This window comes from Pempheris klunzingeri, chromosome 7 (assembly GCF_042242105.1).
Source record: "Pempheris klunzingeri isolate RE-2024b chromosome 7, fPemKlu1.hap1, whole genome shotgun sequence".
Lineage (NCBI taxonomy): Eukaryota > Metazoa > Chordata > Actinopteri > Acropomatiformes > Pempheridae > Pempheris > Pempheris klunzingeri.
Window position 1 is genome coordinate 23682331 of NC_092018.1, and position 20923 is coordinate 23703253.

The window sequence follows — 20923 nt, forward strand, 5'->3', positions numbered from 1 at the left end:
TCTGTGTCCTAAATTGTCCCGGTCTGTCACTGAGGGCGCATGCACATTGGCCTTATTGTCTTCTGACGCTTTGTTTCTGCTGTGACTCCAAGCATGTGTTCAGTGGGTGAGGAACAGAGGGGCAAGGGAAGGAGCATCCATACTGCTGCAGATGGAGCTTAGTTTTAAGGTCTGTCTTTGGCAACAGTTGTGAAACTTTCTGATGTGACAAATGATGTCTGTGGAAATTACAATAGGCCTTAAGTGCTTTGAGTTGAGACTGAATCAGCCAGCCAGAACATAAGGATGAGTCAAATTGTTCTTTTATGGTTAGAATGCAAAAAAAGAAGAAGCAGCTAAAATTGCACGTTGCATGTCATGAAACTTAATGTGGGCGACTGCAAGTCAAGCTTTGACCAATGCACTCTCTGCGGTATTCTTCCTGCATTCCCTGAGAGAAGCAGGGGCGTGTTCAGGCTGGTTGTGAACATGTTTTAAGTTTGTTGTCAATAAGGAAGTAGCTGTGACAGGTCCAAGAGCGCCTGCGAAGGTGTGGCCTCTCAAAGATAGCAACACCGCCAGAAGGTAGGCAGTATATAGCCTGATCAGAACACTGATCTGCTTCTGTTACAGTGACTGTCAGCACTTGGACAATGACGAGAACACTCCTACTGTGGGTCCTCATCCTAAATGCCTCACTCAGGCCCTTAGGTAAGTGACAGGATACTGTTACCTCCACTCAGCGAGGTGGCTAATTAATAACTAAAGTCTAGCTTTTTCCTATCCTATTCATTCATTGCACTTTAACTTGTGGGCTTCTGTTCCTGAGCATACAACACCTAAAGCATCTTAAACACCTGAAAAAATAGGATTTGATATATTGTATGTATTAGAAATATTATTAATGTTGTTCTTATCATGGCTGTAACATCGTGTTAAGAATTAACACCCAATTTGCTGTCCTTCCGTTGTAACCATGTGGTCTAATAATGCTTCGTAAGATCAGCAAAATGAGCAGGGATTATTTTAAATGCACCGCTGATGTTGTGACACTTCGTCTGAGCTTGACTGTGGCAGACCAACAAAGTCACCTCCCTCTCAGGTGCTACTGTGACAGGTTACCATCAGGCATCTATGACTCAGAGTGACTTAGTCATTTCCTTTGAAATAGCTTTACGCCGGGTGGAAAATACCGTCCTTGGTTAAAAAGTTTCTTTGAAAGATGTGGTGGGTGATGTCAACATGCAGATGAAGACAGAACATTTCCAAATTTCAAAATCAGGAACTGATCAAATCAACAGAGACACAAAAAGGAGAATTTCTAACATCACTTCAGACATCATACCTTGGACACAACCTCTTACATCACTGCCCCTCTACAGATTATTGCACGCCAAAATGACCAGAGACAAAAACAGCTTCTATCCACAGGCCATCGCACTACTGAACACTTAAATCTACTATACTGAATACACCCATGTCCTACCTACCTCATCTATATAGTGAAACCTGTACATAGTCATTCCGTATTCATTCATGCATCTTTGACATCTAATGAGAGCAAATATTTGAGGGGGAACAGACTTCAACACAAGGCCAGGCCTGAAAGCAAAGGGGCAGTTAAACCCATAGACCCATACAGTGGGGAAAATAAGTATTTGATACACTGCCGATCTTATTTCATGCAATAAAATGCAAATTAATTATTTAAAAATCATACAATGTGTTTTTCTGGATTTTTTTTTTTTAGATTCTGTCTCTCACAGTTGTATCAAATCCTTATTTTGCCCACTGTAGTTGGTGGTGTGTTTTGTAGTACCATTCAGCTTTACATACCTCTCACAGGAGGTCGTACCCACTCAACCCAACTTACATAGAATGCCAGGAGGCATTCATATCTAGTCGCTGTAGGTGTCCTCTGACCTTGACGATCTTTCCTAAACTTTACCATGGCCACAAATGTTGCCTATACTTAACGAAGCACCCCCTTTGACCCAAACTATGTTTGCGAGGCTACGCCAAATGATGTATTTTTTCATTTAGCTTGGAAGACTTAGAAAAGCGTGGGACATGTTTAGCCTAACTTGTCTCTGATTCCTTCTGACACACCACAATAAATCAAACAAGCATATCCCGTCTCATCACAAAGTAACACGATGCATGCTGAATCTCTACAGAGAGCCTTGGCCACGGGTTTGACGAGGTGAAGGCCTATGAGGTGGTGCGACCTGTCAGACTTCACACAGTTAGTAAAAGAGATACAGAGGTACAGTTTTTCTGTGTTTTTTTTTTTTTAATTCTAGTGTGTGTGTCACAGCTGCATCCTGTTGGTAAGAAAGTTTTGTTTCACTTTTTTTTTTTTTTTCCACAGAATTTCAGGCCTGAGTCTGTGAAGTATACTTTGATGGTAGGAGGAAGAGAGATTGAAATGCAGCTAAAAAAGAACAAGTAAGTTTTTACTCTCCAAAAGGCTTGCCTCTGTGAAGTATTAGGCACAGAATATGAATACTTAATGGTTATATAGCCATCGTTAAAGGTAATCCGGTGTTAAAGATTTGTAAACATCAACAGCGGACGTTGTAAATCAGAAATAACTGTGACTGATTGTTATCATAATGCAAATTTTAGTCAATGTTTAAACCAATGTTTTGGTGTCACCTATGTCTATTTCTCTGTCACAATATTTGTGGTTTTGATGGCATTATTCTGTGTCTTTGCCCGTGGACACAGTGAAAGCCATGGTATAAGTTTTGATTTATGCAGACGGCATTCTGCTATTTTCAAAATTCTGTAAATCTTTAGTCAGAACATCTGGTGCATTTACTCAGATCCCAAAATAAGTCAGAGAAACGTATTAGGATACAAACATGACGTGACACAACACGGCATGATGGCCATTCATTTTTGTATCTTTTTATCATCAGCGAATTACTCACCAAAGACTACAGTGAGACATATTACCAACAAGATGGAACTCAAGTCACCATGACTCCAAATGACATCGTAAGTATTTGCGTTTGTAGGCAAGATTCAGTTCCCCAAACATAAAATGTGACTTCCCTCGAATTACACAGGACTGTCTTTAATGTTTCAATGGTTTTAAAGTGTCCCTGAGGCCAGTTCCATTTCATTCTTTGACTGCTCAACAGCTGCATGTGAGAATAAAGGCTAGCTAAACAGACAGATTACCGGGATGATTTGGATTTCTCATTTTGGTAGCCCAGTCATCATCTTTGTGTCTTTATCAGGATCACTGTTACTATCATGGGAGGATTGTGAACGACAACGAATCGTCTGTTAGCATCAGCACTTGTGATGGACTCAGGTGAGCCCTCAGCTAACTGTGTTGAACTATTCCCTCAGACTCCATGAGCTCCCAAATGGAATTTCACATTACAGCCAGAATGAATGGAGATAACCTCATGCTAACCATGGATTGAACCTCAAGTTATGAAGGATGGCAATCTTTTTTTTTTTTTTTTTAATTAAGGATTAAGATAATAGATATTGATATGGACTTCTGAACAAAGCCAGCAGAAACAAGCTTTATAGATAGATATAGATTTATACCATTAGCTAATACAAGGCTACTTTGACTCACACTGCTTTGCACCTGGCAAATGTCATCCAATATTAATGATAAAATTACTAAAAAAATTAAAAAAGCCCAATATTCAGTGTTTTTTAATGGTGTTTAGTCTCCACTACCTCCCAAAAGAAATATGGGACTGTTTAGCTGCTCAAAGGTCTGTAATGTGGTGCTGGGCTTTTTGTTTGTGGGTTGGTCACTACAAGCAACTCCCTCCACTTATAAATAGTCTTGTAATCCATTGTTGATATAAAAGAAAAGAATATAACCACTTTGAATTGCACCAAAATTACATTTACAACGAAGAAACGTTAGTTCAGTGTTAGAGGGTACCATAAACCAGCTATGAGCTAAATGTCTTTCGGCTCTGCCTACTAAGTTATGTCTCAACCAATGGATTTATTTCAGTCATGTCCAAGGAACTGAAAGACTAAATGGCATGATCTTGCTTTAGGGGTTACTTCAGAACGTCTGCTCAGAGGTACCTGATTGAGCCCTTGTCTGATGACGATGAGGGTGATCATGCAGTGATGCTTATTGATGACAAGAACTCCTCCACACCTGCAGTGTGTGGTGTCACCAACACCAGCTGGAGTATGGACTACGAGCCCCCAACTGGACGCAGCCGCTCAAGATCAGCGGTAACATAAGACCCTGCACCGTACAGTTTATCAGCCTGGTTGACTGTGGCATGAAATACAAAAGACAAAAAAAAAAGAAAAATCATTAAAACTAAGAATGACATGGTCTATATGGGAAAATTCAACTATTTTAAAGCTTAACCCTTTCATGCATAGAGTGTTTTCTTGTATATGCATGAGTTTTGATGGCATAGTTGCACATCAGCCACTACAGTGGATGCTACTGCATTATCTCATACACTGCTACCACTGCTAGTGAAACCAAGATGGCCGACAGACAGCCAGAAACACCAAGTTGCTCATTTTTTTCTGTTCAGACCTTCTTTAAAAAGAGACCATCTAAGGAGTCATGCAATTGCTAAATTTTCCAAGTATTACGATTAATCACATGTCCACTGAATTGTACATCATGCATCACTGGCTATATTTCAACTACTGGACATGTAAATACATCTTTATAAAATTTGGATTGAAAAAAAAAAGTTCAAATCTTGTTTTTCATGCCTAAAGATGAATAAAAACACTTAGTAAAGAAAATCCTGACTGAGGTTATTATAATTCATGCATGAAAGGGTTAAAGACAGCTTTGACAAAAAGTGCCTTTAATGATTTTATTCCCTTGTTCTCCAGGGTATATCTATTGTCCAGCAACAGAAATACATTGAGCTCTTCCTTGTTGCTGATAACCGTGTGGTAAGACATACAACATGGAACATTTCTGTGAAAACCAGAAAGTTCAGAGTAAAATAATTTTGTGGTGAATGGCATGGTCAAAGTTATTCCAATGAGTCAACTGATCAGAGACAGAATGTGACCTTGCACTAATATGATGATACGCTGTTTCAGTACATGAAGATGAAGAAAGATCAGACGAAGCTGAGGAAGAAGATATTTGAAATGGTCAACTTTGTCAACCTGGTGAGTCAGCGCTCTTGCTATTTTTGGGGCGAACTACAAGGTACAAATGACACAATGAAGAAAACTGTGAGGTGGATATCAAACAAAGTTTCAGTGACTGGGATGTTGCATTTCACATGGTTTGTTTCTGGTGTCGTTTACAGGCGTACAAGCCCCTGAAGACCTTCATCGCTCTGGTGGGGCTGGAGATTTGGTCCAATGGTGACTTGATTTCTGTGACGCCCCCGGCTGGGGCCAACCTGGATGCTTTCATGAAGTGGAGAAACTCTGAGCTGGTGAAAAGGAAAAAGCACGACAACGCACATCTCATCAGGTCTGAACAATCTCCATGAGTAGAAACAAAAAGTTATGCAGGGGCATTCAAATAACTCACTAAAATGACTCCTAAAATGCTCATAAATGGTAATTGGACTATAATTGTATAGCACCTTTTTTATCTTTTCAACCACTAAAAGCACTGTAACATGATATTAACATTCTTGCATACACTGATGTATTTCTTAGACTTCTCTTCTAACATTGTTATTCAGGATTAATGGCTCACCTGTCAGCAGTGGCAATAAAATCCAGCACTCTACATATCAGCTAATATTTCTTGTTTAAAAGAAGGAGCCCAGTGCATCATGGGAGTCCCCCAGCAGTCTAAGCCTATAGCAGCATAACTCAGAGCTGGTCCAAGGTCTGAACCAGCCCTAAACTATAGGCTTTATCACTAAGGAAGGTTTTTAGTCTACTCTTAAATGTAGAGAGGGTGTCTGCCCCCCGAACCCAAACTGGAAGGAGGTTCCACAGGAGAGGAGCCTGATAGCTGAAAGCTCTGCCTCCTGCACTACTTTAGAGGACTTTAGGAACCACCAGCAGGCCTGCATTCTGGGAGCGAAGTGCTCTAGTGGGGTAGTACGGTACTATGAGCTCTTTAAGATATGATGGAGCCTGAACATTAAGAACCTTGTAGGTGAGAAGAAGGATTTTAAACTCTAACCTCATGAAGTCATGTGTGAAAGTGAGAGAGCAGGAGACAGAGTTGTCGGTTTAGTCACTTTTAGTTGGAGGCATTAAGGCGGCGTATTCCCAGTTGTCATCTGGGCTTTGTTATCAGAAGACTCACAGCAGGGGGGCCTCAGGTTTTGACCCAGTCTGGTCATTGAGTGTCCAAGTTCTGCAAATCCCCTTGCTTATCAGGGCAGTCCATCTCTGTGGTCCGACTCGGAGGGTGATATCTTGGCATGGAACATATCACTCCTGAATGTCTTATGATACCTGTCTTGGGAAGATTTAATTCAGAGTTTAGTTTAAACAGCCAGGTCACTATTAAGACCCAGGCTAATGGACACCCCCCTCCCTCCGGTGGGTCTCACAGATCAGTCCGGAGGTCACAGGAGAGTAAAGGACTCAGCCTCAGAAATTCCACAAAGCTTCGACTCGCTACACATGATAAGCTGAGCAAACATGTTTTTGAAAGTTACCTTGAGTCACGAGAGCTACCAACCTATTTACAGACAAAATACAAATACAGATAAAACTGTTGACCTCACAAAAAAACAGGTAAACAAAACACTTAAGAGAAGCATTAGCATTTGCATGTATGATTATTTTGCCACACTAAACAAATCCTTCAAAACCATTTCACAACCAAATCAAGTTTTTCACTAAGTAAGTTTTTGTTTTTTAATAGGATATCTGTATGCAATGTATAAATAGAGACCTGGAAGTACGGATAAACAGCACACATATGATGTCGCCGCAATTCATGTATTAGTGTTTTCATAAAATGGTTATTATGATTCCCTGTGTTTCAGTGGTATTGACTTTGAGGGACCGACTGTTGGACTGGCTTACATTGGGACTCTTTGCTCGGACCACTCTGTTGGAGTAATACAGGTAAAGTGTTCCTGCGAGACAGGAAGCCTTGTTCCATTTCTCATTTGGACACTATGTCTTGTACACCATAGTCTTTGTGGAGGAAATGTTGGCAACCAAATAATTTACACGCCATCACGTTAATGGCATCATTCAGTCCATCACTTATGTCCAGATGTCTCAAAAACTATTTGATGGTTTTTCCATAAAATTTCCTCAACTCATACTGTATGTTGCAACTTACCACATAGTCCTTTATGAAGGATCTACTCATATTACAAAAAAAATATATACCATGTTCCCATTACCCATACAAGAACAAATACACTACCCAAAAAGAATCAGGGAACCAAACAGGGGCAGAGATATATAGTGACATGCATATATGATGGGAAGAGTGATAAAGATGGCGACACACGGGCAAGTGCCCAAACTACACCACTGAATAGAACATGGCTGCCATGATCATGCTTATTTTGTGTTCTGCTACTCCACCCTTCACTCTAAACACCTTCATCGACTGGTTCGAGTAATGATCCAGTTTGGACAGGAATGTGGACAGACAACAGTGCTGATGCAGGTGAAGAGTGGAACTCTGTGATGAAGAGCATGAATGATTTCCTGTCTCCTCTCGGCAAAAGTTATTATCATTATGTCATTCCAAAATCCTTTACTATTAAGTTAATGTAATTACTATCTCTTATTTTAACTACCAAAGATGAAACAAATTTTTTTTTTTTTTACTAGAAAATAATTATCTAATGCAAACAACATCCATGTTTCATTTCTTAGTGATGGCAGAGGAGGAAACACGAGGTAGCAGGCAAACCTGTGTTGTGCACACTTTCTTAAAATGACTGTAAAATGTTGATAAAAGTGGCTCAAATGAAAGAGTTCCACTTGTATAACTGGCAGTTTATTACTCCTCAGGATCACAGTGACCAGGCCATCGCAGTGGGAGCGACGCTGGCTCATGAGATGGGCCATAACCTAGGCATGGACCATGATGACTCGAGCGCCTGTGTTTGCTCTGCCGATAGCTGCATCATGGCTGCAGCACTAAGGTACTGAAGTTGTTTTTTTTTTTAAAAAGCCTCAGTCAAAAGATGTACCGATAAAAGTAGCTCAGACACTGATTCTGCCAGGAAAGACTAGAATAAGGAGCCACGTACCTACCATTTGTTGAATATGTTTGATGTTGGATTCAGCCTAAAAGAGAAAATCATACCAGTTTTGCCACCCACAGCCACCTATGAGGGCCAGCATGCCAAGCAGGAGGGGGATCAAGGAAGTGACCCTTCATTTTTCTCAAGGGAAAATCCCTTGCTCCTTTGGTTTCACTGGACCAATGTTTGGCATTGACACACCAATAAGTAACAGGTTTTTTTTTTTAAAGGGGAACTCCTATAGTGTCTCCAGAGGGAGCTTCAAGTGCTGTCACTTGAGTCAGCATTGGTCGGGGCAGAAGACCTGACCTCTGTACCTGACTCTGATGCTTCTGTTGCATCAGTTTTTATCCATCATAAGCCCAACAATGTTGTGCAATGCTACACTGGTGGGTAGAAGTAGAAGTAGAAGACATTTTGGCATGTCACACTGCAAAAATGCACTGGTGTAAGTAATGAAATAATGACAACAGTCACAGCTGGTGCAGTTCCTCCTATGATAAATCATGATGTATGCATTAAAAAAGTATCTCTAAAGATTCACTCGAAAATCCTGCAGAAACGAAGTGAAAGCAGTCAAGGCATCATTATATTAAAAGTTTTAAATTATTAAAAAAAAGTCAAGAATGTGACTTTGGACTTAACAAGGTAATTGTGCTTTTTTTTTTTTTCTTCAGCTGGGATACTCCTCGAACTTTCAGCAGCTGCAGCAGCAACAACTACGAGAAATACCTGATAAGCCGCAGCCCCAGCTGTCTGCTGGACAAACCGCACTACAGCAGCGTGGTGTCTCCTGCAATCTGCGGGAACGGTTTCGTGGAGAGTGGAGAGCAGTGCGACTGTGGCAGCGTGGAGGTAAATTAACCTCATCCATTTGAATAATTTAAAATCTATTTATTCTCTAGCTTCACCGTCAATGATGAGATCAGAAGAGTACCTCAAAATCACTTTAGTTGAACGAGAAATTCATTAAAAATAGGGCAGTTATTCTTTTGTCTTCACAAACCTTGGTTGTCCAGTTGCTCACTGTCTAATTGTTGCTGCCATTCAGTGTTATTTCGGTAAAATGGTAAAATACAGAGGCTTATATTACAGCAACATTGTAGGGATGCTTTTCTGTGGTTGGTAGTAATGAAGAGAGGATTCCAAGATTCATTCAAGAAGTTTATGTAGGTTTACGAGCTCGGAGTCTAACATCACAGGCATAGATGAGACTAAAGAATACAGAGCAAAGCTTTCACATATATAGGATTCTACAAGCAATATCTGGTTGCGGGTATGTGAGGGGGTACCCCAAAGATGGACTTGACCTTTACATGTGCTGACCATCGTCCAGACAAAGTGGAGCCAGGAAGATAGAATGCTGACTTGAGGGGAACATGTTATCTAGGACACATGTTCCTGCAGCATGTTACATGAAAAAGACATTCTAACAAACATGAAATGTTCTGAAACCATACGGAGTGAGATGTAGTCCCTGCACTGATTTTAAAACAACAAGCAGCAATTTTCATTTAGAAGTTCAGTCCAATGAGAGTCAGAAAGTCAGTGAATGACGTGGGATGGGAGAGCTTGTTTTCAGGTTGTACGGCGAAAACGAAAAAACAATTCAAAGTCAATCTGAGAATTCAGAAACATTCCCTAAGGAGGCATCATGGAAGGATGCTTAACGCAGCATAAGGACTAACAGCAGCCTAATGAGCCTTCTGTTACAGGAGTGCACCAACCCATGCTGCAATGCCACCACTTGCAATCTGAAGGAGGGTTCGCAGTGTTCTGAGGGCGAGTGCTGTGAAAACTGTAAGGTGCGTAACAGCTCTCTCTGCAAATGTCGACGTCTTTCTGTGATATCTTCCTTTACTTGGTATTGTGAATTGTGATCTGCTTTATCCCTCTAGTGAGCATTTAAGGTAATACATGTTTGCGTTTGTACAGATTTTCCAAATGGAGGTCACCTATTTTTTCAGTACGGGTGAATTTTTGTCAGGACAATTTTGAAATTGATGATAATTTATGTTCACAACTTCTTACACTACCCTCAAGTGGATCAGAAACATCAGCTAGTGCAAGTTTAAGGCAGGTAACATCTGATACAAAACAAAAGCCAAGTGTAATTTCCCATAAGTCATGTCATACTATTTAATATTATACACTACTCACAAAAAGTTAGGGATATTCGACTTTCAGGTGAAATATATGGAAAATGTAAAAAGTGAATGCTACAGTGATATTATATCATGAAAGTAGGGCATTTAAGTAGAAGCATGCAATGGTAATTTTATTCATCTTAAACAATTTATTGAAAGAAAATCTAACAACAGTGGTAGGTATACCACAACAAAACATTTTCAGTGTCTCAATAAATTGGGATGTGGCCAAAGGACGTCCACTCCTCTCCTTTCTGTGACTCTTCCAGTCTCTGTATCACTGTTACAACCTCCTGATGACACTCTGTGACCCTCTAAGCTCAGTGAACACCTCCGTCTGAGGACTTCCTGTTTGAAGCCTCCAGTGTTGAGGTGCTGCTGATCAATTGTTAGGTGTCGTCTTGGTCTCATGATGTCAGAATGTGAACAGCACGATGAGGAGGACTGTTTAAATACCAATTCTAACTGAAGCAGGAAATGTATTGGTGGATTCATGGATCAAACCTGTTGTGAATGTTGCTGTTAAGCTTCTTGTTAGAGAACAGCAACTTGTGAGCCGAATATCCCTAACGTTTTGTGAGGAGTGTATATCACTGACATTTGTGTATATTGGCTTCAAAAGCCTGGTTGACAAACCTTTACTTACACAAAACAAGGCATGGGTATTTATATGGCACAATTCAAACATCGAGGCAGTTTCACAGTCCTCGGCATACCTGAGTACAGTACAGTTATGTAATCTGATCAAGTATGTCCACTCCCACCAACCACCATAGATTCTGCCTCGGTCTAGAGAGTGCCGCAGGAAGCAGGACGCATGCGATCTGGCAGAGTACTGCAATGGGAAGAGTGCCACGTGTCCCGAGGATGTCTTCGCCGTTAATGGCCTCACATGTGATGGCGGTCTGGGATACTGCTACAATGGCCAGTGTCCACAGAGGGCAAACCAGTGCATCAAGATGTATGGATCGAGTGAGTGTCCTCGTATTTGTTCAGTCAGTCATGTGCCGTTCTTTATCACACCGTTTGTTCGGGAAAAGAGATGATATGTAATAAGATAGACATGGGACAGATGAAATTTTCTCACGGGATTCTCTGCTGTCATCAGGTGCTGTAGAGGCCCAGCCATCCTGCTATAATCACAACACCAGAGGAGTATACTATGGCTTCTGCAAACGTCTGGCAGATGACCGGTACATCCCCTGCCAGCGAGAGTGAGTCTCAGCAAAACACACAGTACAGTAATGTAGTAGTATTCCTGGTAGTTTAATATGCAAACAAACCAAAACCATGTGTCTGCGTGAGAATACGTTGGAATATTGGCTCCGAATATTCTGACCCTCTCCTCCTTTGCAGAGATGTGTTTTGTGGGAAACTCTTCTGCCAGAACGGTAACGACAACCCAAACTATGGCCGCATGGTCAGAGTTGGTGGCTGCAAGGCAGCTTTCTTTGGAGACTACACCAAAGACTACGGTCAGGTGGATCCTGGGACTAAATGTGGTGATGGAAAGGTAACACGCTCTGCCTCTGAAAAGCCTTTTTCTTTTTTAAAAACTCATTCTGTAAATGTGTTGACAGCTGCATCACAATCAACTGAGAAGTAACCTCAACATTTACCTGTGTGTGTGTGTGTGTGTGTGTGTCACAGTAAGCCACGTCTTTATCGCTGACTCTCTTTTTTTTTTTTTTTATTTACCATGACTTGTTTTCCAGGTGTGCAGTGAGAATCAGTGTATGGAGCTTCACACAGCTTACAGAAATACAAACTGTTCAGCAAAATGCCCAGGGCACGCCGTAAGTAGATGAAAAAGTGGTCCACAATATACAATATTATATTTGTCGACTTAGTTGAAATGTTCCACAGCTGAGCTCCCCTGTGTGTGACAGAGAACTGACAGAGCAATTATTTATCCTGAGGGAAGGCACAAATGATTTCTATACCTGGTGCTACATGTGTAGATGACTGACTTGGTCGGGAAAAAAAAAAAAAGTGTCAATTCAGGTTAATACATTCGCCTGCAGAAAAAGAAATACATGTTAAACATTGGAAATAGAGCAGGTCAACATCAAACTGTTTAATTCACAGAGACTCAACAATTCAAGAATTGAAAATTAAGAACTTCAATAATTCCCACATGAGCACGCACCAGGCGACAGCATGCTCCACTCTAACGGTTAGAAAGAGATGCGTGTGACTTTTTTACAGGGCCATGTTGGCTGAATGAGAGAGAGGGGGAAGTTAATCAACCATTAGTAATGCGTTAACGGGCTACTGCTGCTACATGGAGCCACTAAACCCATCAAACACAACACCTGAGAACATCTGGTAACTGACGGGTTTCTTGTGTTGTACAGGTGTGCAATCACAGGAGTGAGTGTCAGTGTGAACCTGGATGGTTGCCCCCAGACTGTGACTCAGAGGATGAAGCTTTCAGTGCTCTTTCTACTGGTGACGCCTGCCAACAATTGTTCATTAACACAACACAGGATTAAAATATGTGTACTTTGTGCGCAGCTGATGTTGAATTTAAATCGCAGATGAACAAACTAATGTCTGTTTTTGTTTCTGCAGGGGCGATTGTTGCCGTCACATTGACGGTTATAGTAGTGCTTTTAGGTAGTGCTGGTACGGGATGGTTCATCTGGAAGAAACGACAAAGTCCCCTGCTGCCAGTGTGAGTCATGATCACCCTGTTGCAGGTCTTGGTGTGGCTGTGAATTGAGAGCCAGCAGATTAAATTTCTGTTTTTACAGCAGTTCACACACCCAGAGGAAGCAGCCGGCATTCGGCCGCTCGGCTCACCACCTGAATCAAAGACCAGCTCCTAGTCAACCCAAGCCAGTGCCAAAGGTAATGTGTTGGAATTATACAGTACTATGGAGATCTATTATTTAAAATATTGGCTGGGGCTTTTATTTCCCTCAACTGCAGAGTACCAGTTACTTATTGGGGGCAGGTTTGTATGATAACTGTCACTTTGAGATGTAATATTGAGATGAACAAAACATCTGCTGAGTGTAACATGTAAAGTTTAGTTTCCGGTGGGTCTGATGTGAGCTCGTTAGCTCAGGCTATGCTGAGCTTGGTATCCACGGAAAGAACACCTTCTTTAGTTTCTTCCAACACCCAACATGACGGGATGGAGCCGGCGGATTATGTGTACTGACGCTCATCCTTTTGACTTCCCCTTATGTTTGTAGGGCTTTTATTTTGTAATTGAAATATTCAAACTGTTGCTAAAAAAAGATATTGTTTGTATTTGAAGAAGTAGGTTACGTTGAGATATGTCATACATACAAATGATTTCCCTTCAAAATGTTAGGCTGGAAGGCCAAAGCCCAAAGGAGCTCCACCTCCACCACCTCCAGCAGGGAACATGCCGAAACCCCCGATCCAGAACTACATGGCTGCACGTCAGGTATTCTGATCACTTGTTTACCTGCACTCATTGAAAGCTGTCACCGCATAGGTTAGTAACATTTGCTGAAGACAGAGGAGGAGGTGCAGATCATGAGGCATCGTGACTAGATGGGGAATGACCTGACCTTTCCCCTTCATATGCCTGCCAGCATCTGTGTCCACCTACCTCCAGTCTCTATCCTACCAGCCAACCAGTTGTTGGCTGTAACATTGAGCATACAGACCAAACAGGGGGATGAATACGGTGGCCGGGAGGTGCAAAACAATTTTACAATACGAGAAACACTTTTACAAAGCTGGAGACAAATTTACATTTTAGAAAACATTTTTACAAATCAGAAAACAAAATTACATTGCCACAACACATTTACAAGTCCTGAGACAAATTTACATTTGAGAAAACAAATGCCGAGACAAATTTACAAGTAACTTTTTCAACCGGAAAGGGAATGTACCGCGTTAATCGGCTCATATGTTCGCCACAAAACGGGCAAAAGACCGCTTGACTGCCGTCCATCGTGGGTCGCCATGAACTCCTTATCACTTCCAGTTCTACTCGACAGTTGGTACATTCCCTTTCCGGTTGAAAAAGTTACTTGTAAAAGTGTTTCGTCACTTGTAAATTTGTCTCGGCGTTTGTAAAAGTGTTTCACGTCTTGTAAATTTGTTTTCTCAAATGTAAATTTGTCTCAGGACTTGTAAATGTGTTATGGCAATGTCATTTTGTTTTCTGATTTGTAAAAATGTTTTCTAAAATGTAAATTTGTCTCCAGCTTTGTAAAAGTGTTTCTCTTATTGTAAAATTGTTTTGCACCTCCCGGCCACCGTATATGAACGCTCTCCTGTAGTTCTTGGCCACTTGGTTTATTTCAGAAAATGTGGAGCTATTCTTTCTTCATTTTGTCAATTAATATGTGTTTTCGTTTCTTGTACAGGCTCTGAGGCCAGTTCCACCAAAGGCCTGATGTCTGACGCAGCGCCCCCCCCCATTAGTAAACCTAGAGAAACTCATCTCGTACGTCGTCCCCAAGGAGAGACTGCTGGCAGTTTAGAGGCAGAAATAAGCCTTTATCAAAAGCATCCTGTCACGACTTTCTTTCCTCTGCAGTGGCGTCCTAAGCACGACACAGTGTTTGTTCCAGTGATGTGGGATGGGGACAGACTCACTTGCAGGAGGACTTATTGCTACGGGGATGAACTGTTTTTTTAGGCAGCTTTTTTTTTTTATCCTTTAGGGACACGTGCAACAGTTCTAGTCCCGAGTGTGAGCCATATCATTTTATACATTATCATTTTGTTACGATAGTTGTAGTGAAATGTTACACAAGACTGAATTTGATTGTCAAACTGTATTTACTGGCAATATTTGATGTTGCTTTTCTGTTTTCTGATGTCGTCCCAAGTAAGGTCGCAATGTGAATACGTACATACTATTTAAAACCATCCAGCTGACAGTAAAAAAAAAAAAAACCCTAGGTGGCAGTAACCTAGGTGTAGTAATCTTGATGTTAGAAGGCCTGTGACTAAATGCTAATCTTTGCTTTAAGAGTTTGCTCTTGAGCAAGGCATTAACCCTTTAATAGCCACCATAGAACAAGCCAGAGCACATCTTTACATTTTTACATGCTGTAGTGCCATTTTTTTGGAGCTACACATCAATACAACCTTTATATCCCAAGTTTTAATGATATGTGCAGGTTTATGTCCAGACTAACTAAATAAATTGCTAAAAAAAAAAGTGCAATAAACCAACTGAACTGTTTTTTTTCAATCGTTTTTTTTTTAACACATATTTTTCTAAATAAGAAAACCACGTGATGGTTCATGCTCACAACGTGATGACGTGACGTGACATGACTGTCTGGATTATAACGTTTTTGTTGTGTGCGCTTTGCACTGGATTTCTGGCATTAGTGGAAGGAAACAGATATGAAAGTGTAACTCCTCTGGTTTTATGTGCAAAAAGAATTATTGCTCTTATTTGGTTGCATTGATAAATAGATATGCAATGGGGTTGCAGGCGCTCCCCTCTGCAAAACAGGGTTAACTCCAGATTGTCCAAGTGAGGGGAGCGGGGTAGCTCCATGCAAAAATGTCTATGTTGTATGAATAGTGTGAATTAATAATTGTTAATAAATGTTTATCGCCCAAATGAATCACTTGCAAAATGAATAAAGAAATAAATACATGTTAAAGTTGCACCTAGAAATATTTATATGCACTGCGAACCCAAATGTTCAAAGTAATGAAATAGATTAAGTGGTGCAAACTAATAAAGAGCTCTACTGACTTAAATATTTTGAGTTCCTGGAACATTTCCTTCCTAACGGATGGTGTGTGATGAGGGAGCGGGAAAGGATTTTGCACACATGCCTCCTGCGAATCTGCGCCATTGGTCTCACATAAGTATTTCTTAACATTTCTTTTTTTAAAAGTATTTGTTGATAGATTGATCATTTATTTGTAGTTGATGGAGACCAGGGGGGATTTCAGTTGCGGTTCCCCAATTCGGCCACCAGATGGAGCTGCTCCCCCAGTCTCTCATTTAGAGCTGATGGACAGCAGGTCATCAGTTTGCTTTCTGTCCTCTGTCTTTGTTGTTTTCACCAGTATATGTTTGTTGAGTGTATCATACTGTGATTCTGTGGCATATGTGTTGTTTTAGTCTGGCTATGAGGGTGTTTCGAGTCCCCCCCCCCCCCCCCCACATAGATCTTATGGCACAGTTTGCACCAGATTCCATAGACCACATTTGTCGTGTTCAGGTCTATGTTATGCCATATATGGTTGCTCCTGATCCTGAGAGGTTATTGTGAATAAATTTGAGTTTTAAATGATATTTGTTGAAGTCCTCTCTTCTCTGTGTTAGGCTGGAATGGACCAATATGTCCTTGAGATTTTTATTCCTTCTGTAGGCTGAGATGATTTTGAACTTATCCTATTTGCTCCTTGGGCCTCTTGTTGGAAGTGGGACTTAATCTTTGAGCCGAGTCTCACCAGGTCCTGAGAGCGTGTCGCAACAAAAGGTGCAGTGGTCCGCTTGTCAATTTCCCTACTGTACCCCCCTCCTCTCTGAAATATCTGTTTGACCTCCGACTTAATTTTCCTCAGGAACCGTTTAGAGTAGCCCCGGGGTGTCAGCGCCCTGAAGAGCGTGGTTGTGGCCTCCTCTATGTCCTCTGGGAAGCTACAGATTCTATGGAACCAGATAAGTTGTGACTTGATTAAACCTTTGCATGTATGTTTAGGGTGGAAACTGGATTTGTGTAGGAGTGTCTGTCTGTCTGTCTGTGTCCTTAAAAAAAATACTCTTGTTGCAAGTTTTTTGTTTACTCCATCTATTTTTTCTGTTTGTAGGTTATGTGTGATGGTTATGGATGGGTGTTTAGGACTTCCTGAAATTCTGAAGTGGAATTCCCCCAGATCCCAAAGAAGTCATCAAGATATCTGTTAATGGTAAGTGTTTCATTTTGTGAAGGCTGTATAAAGGCGCAAACTTCTTGCCCATGGCTGTTCCATGGGTCTGGAGGGAATACTTGCCATTGAATTCAAAATCATTCCTGGTGAGACTCAGCTCTGTTATCTCATTTTGGACTTTTGTCTCTAAAATAAGTAGATTTTTGATATTTGGGGTGGAATTTCCCAGCAATATTTATACATAAAAGTTTGTAGCACATGTTCAGTTTGGACGTTTCTCTCTAAAATGAGTTGATTGATAAGCTGACCTGCTAATATTGAAGACGTGCTCACACCGCTCTGCAATGAAGATATGCTTCTGCAATGCATTTTACACAGGATATCTGAATTAGAAAGGTTCCCTCTCCCACTTTAGTGATATGTTAAGTGAGGCATATAAAAAAATTTCCCACAATGATGATAATGATCTAAGGTCGTGCGTGGTCTGGTAGACTCTGTGTTGAAAAGGGGGGAGTTTATGACACCTCCAAAGCTCAGTGGCCGTTTTACATACTCAGTGGGGGTGTCTGGAAGTGCTGTTACTGTTAAAAGAGCATTTCCCTGTTCCAATCATGTGCGCATATGACAGCGGCAGTCATTTTTACCGTCAGCCGGTAAATCTGCTAGGGATAGACTTGATGTGTTACTTAGGGTTGAACTTAATCTCCACACCAGAGGGTGTTCGGGTTCAGACAACAGAATCACAAATGTTTTCCTCATCAGGATATCAGTCACTGTTGTACTCCTATCAATGCCTACTCTCTCTGACCCAGACTCACAGTTCACCCAGTACATCACAGCTATTGGAAATGGCAAAACAAAGAGTGACTCAGACTTCATGCAGCATGAGTCACTAAACCGTACTACACATATTTTTGTGACAGAAAGACACTTGACTGTGGGAGGATGCATGCAAGATGCAAGAGATGCAAGATGTTTATTTGTCATGTGCGCAGTGAAAAACACGGGGGTGACACTGAGCAATGAAGATCTTACTTTGCTCATTTCCCTCCACATAGGCAAAAACAATTATGAATATAAAAAAAAAGGCACTCAGGTACAGAAAAATAATTTAAGAAGAAAAAAAGAAACAAACAAACAGTGTATTAGAGTTTGATTGCAGATCACCAGTGCAATGCAAAGATTATGCAAATATAAGAGAGGAAATTATGCATATAGAGAGGAAATGATTGCAACAAACTTCCTGTTTTGGAGGTCTCACTCCTATGCTTTGTCAATAACTCTGACCTAGGAGCAAATGCAGCTCTTTGATGTTTGTGACTCACACCCACACATATCTCTGTCTAAGCATAGACATTCGTTGTGGCAGAATTTGGGAAACTTGTATTCACTCTCCACAGACTGATTGGCAGCCAGTCTCCGATCCATTGATGCATAACGACAAAAAAGCCATCTCACACTAGGCATGTTGAAATAGTCCTTAACGACTCGCTAACCTTTCTCTCCACTGCTGAAGTGAAAGAACACCCACTACTAAAAACAGTACTATCAACAGTGTGGGCTCAGGGAAAATATGATGCTGAAAAAGACATTTGTTGTGGCAGAATTTGGGTTAAAACTTGTGTTCAATCTCCAGAGACAATTTCAGACCATGTGAAGGCTTTTTCAGTTTTTCAGTCACTTCACCAGTAAGAACTCCCATCTTCCCCGTAAACAAAACTAGAGCTCCAGGTCAGTCAGGAGATATGCGCAAGATCTGTGCAAGGCTGTTAATGCTGCTGTTTCTCCAAGAACACCCACTGTGCCTAACCCATACACCGTTTTACAGAATGTACCTCCCGAGGCTAAATGGCTCTCCGTTGTTGACCTCGCTAATGCATTTTTCAGTTCTTCCACACTCCCAGTTACTGCTTTGCATTCAGTTTTGAACGAATGATGTTCATAAAACCTGAATGATCATAAAACCTCTACAGCCTGCTGGCTCAGATATGACACGACATGCCTGATGTCACGGTGCGAAGGTGCTCCAGACTTAACCCTGCCACTCTGTGGCACGGGGTAAACGCTCGCTCAGCAGGGCAGCGTTGACTCATCTCAGCACTAGAGCGAGGGTCAAGCACCGCTCAGCGATGCACCAGTGAATTACATTACACACCCCAGAGAAAACAGAGACACGAGCAGACTTGATCCGCTCACGTGGGACAACAATGGGACGCCCGGGAAGACAACCCATGGCACTTGTTTAGACATTCAGGTCTTTGTGCTCTGCGAGACACAATCTGTGCTCTTGTCCTGCTTGCTGTTGTTGTTGTTCCCATTCTTTTTTCTGTCAAATCACTGCACACCGTAAATCTTAAGGAGGTGGTACATTTGATGGTCGTGTTCACGGCCTAAGTACTGCGTGATTAATAAAAAAATGAAAAGGGGGGAATTGTAATAGAAAACTGATTGTGTCTGTATCAGCTACGTAACTACAGGTTCCTCCTGTAGTGGGTCAGACTGGTTTCTACCCAAACTGTACTCACAAGATAAGATGTTTTGGTGCACGTCCTGATGATTAACCCCACACACTGTGTTCTATAAATATCCGGTGTGTGAGACTCTCTGGAGCTCACACTTCAGCAGAGACTACTAAAAGACTGTTTGGTGTCTCTCCACTCATTCAGAATCAGTTTTTCCATAACAGGTGGATAGTTGAATAGTTTGCTTGTATATAGCGTATGTGCATTTAGTGCTTCTCTAGCTGAAATAGGTCTGTGGCCTTATTGAGAATGTTGGGAATGTTTGGACCGAGCGACGAATTTTGATCGAAATCGTTCCTTCGCCGTGAGCATTAAAAGTGCAGTAACTCCACTCTACAAGGTCCTATCTTCATCATGTCTATACTGTTTGATGACTGTCTGACCATAGTCACAGCGCCACCTAGTGGCAGGAGGAAGTGCATGTTTTATTCTCAGACGTCTCTCTCTCAGCAGCTTAGCCACAGCCACCTCAAATTTGGTCCAAACATTCCCAAGACGTGGATGATGCTCACTTATGAAGCTCTCGAGGTTTCGTCAAATGCTGTCACCGTGGCGACACTGTGTTCGCCCATGTGTTCCAAACTTGAAGACATCTACGTGACAATTAGCGACCTCAGTCATTGCGCCACCTAGTGACAACAGGAAGTAAGACTTTTGTGCCAATCATCATTTGATTTGCATGAAATGTTCACGGTGTAGTCAACACTTCATATGCTGAAATATAGGATGCGATTAGTGGCTGTTCTCTAGCGCCACATAGGGGACACAGGAAGTGACAGTAACTCCTTGATGCACTGTCCAAAATACATGAAAATTCTGAGCCGCGTGGAAGGGTCGGTGTCCGGCAACAGGACGAAGACGCTGCACAAAGGTGCGAGGGCCCTTCAACGCTGCTTGCAGCTTTAATTATTATCATTATTCCCAATAAATTGCAATTTTAAGGGCCTAAACATACTCTAAAACTGTGTTTTAGAGTATTATCCATATTTCACTCAAAGTGAACATTTCCGATCGGTAGACAAACTATTTGAAGACACTTAATTCAAACCTTCTTATCTACCTTGGCCAGGGAGTGACATCACTGGATGAGTCATGAGAGCGACTCGTTCACAAGAATCAAACCCGCCATTTTTAAAACCCTGGCATATTTTGTTAAATATGTTGGTAGGACGATGGTTAAGTGAAATAAGAAGAAACAACAACCAAGATGAGCCAAATAAAACACTGTATTTGAATTTTATTATTTTCTTTCAAGTGACAC

At 41.4% G+C, this 20923-nt stretch overlaps 1 protein-coding gene across 1 annotated transcript; it reads left to right on the plus strand.

Annotated features, from left to right (window-relative positions):
• The first annotated feature begins 608 nt into the window (after nucleotides 1-608).
• Nucleotides 609-16562, plus strand: adam28 (ADAM metallopeptidase domain 28). The gene is made up of 22 exons (XM_070833814.1): nucleotides 609-690; nucleotides 2157-2245; nucleotides 2351-2427; nucleotides 2904-2982; nucleotides 3228-3304; nucleotides 4023-4209; nucleotides 4840-4902; nucleotides 5056-5127; nucleotides 5271-5440; nucleotides 6927-7008; nucleotides 7918-8051; nucleotides 8831-9008; nucleotides 9869-9958; nucleotides 11077-11272; nucleotides 11409-11514; nucleotides 11657-11813; nucleotides 12016-12096; nucleotides 12658-12751; nucleotides 12875-12977; nucleotides 13060-13153; nucleotides 13626-13721; nucleotides 14659-16562. The coding sequence occupies exons 1-22, from the start codon at nucleotides 633-635 to the stop codon at nucleotides 14686-14688; spliced, it is 2313 nt and encodes a 770-aa protein (XP_070689915.1). The 5' UTR covers nucleotides 609-632; the 3' UTR covers nucleotides 14689-16562.
• Nucleotides 16563-20923: the final 4361 nt, after the last annotated feature.

Bases quoted from the DNA above. Each gene is read 5' to 3' on its own strand.
- adam28 (XM_070833814.1), top strand. From the start codon at position 633: ATGACGAGAACACTCCTACTGTGGGTCCTCATCCTAAATGCCTCACTC. The intron at 7,009-7,917 runs GTAAAGTGTTCC...ATTACTCCTCAG, and splicing joins ACTCTGTTGGAGTAATACAG to GATCACAGTGACCAGGCCAT. The intron at 11,273-11,408 runs GTGAGTGTCCTC...TGCTGTCATCAG, and splicing joins CATCAAGATGTATGGATCGA to GTGCTGTAGAGGCCCAGCCA.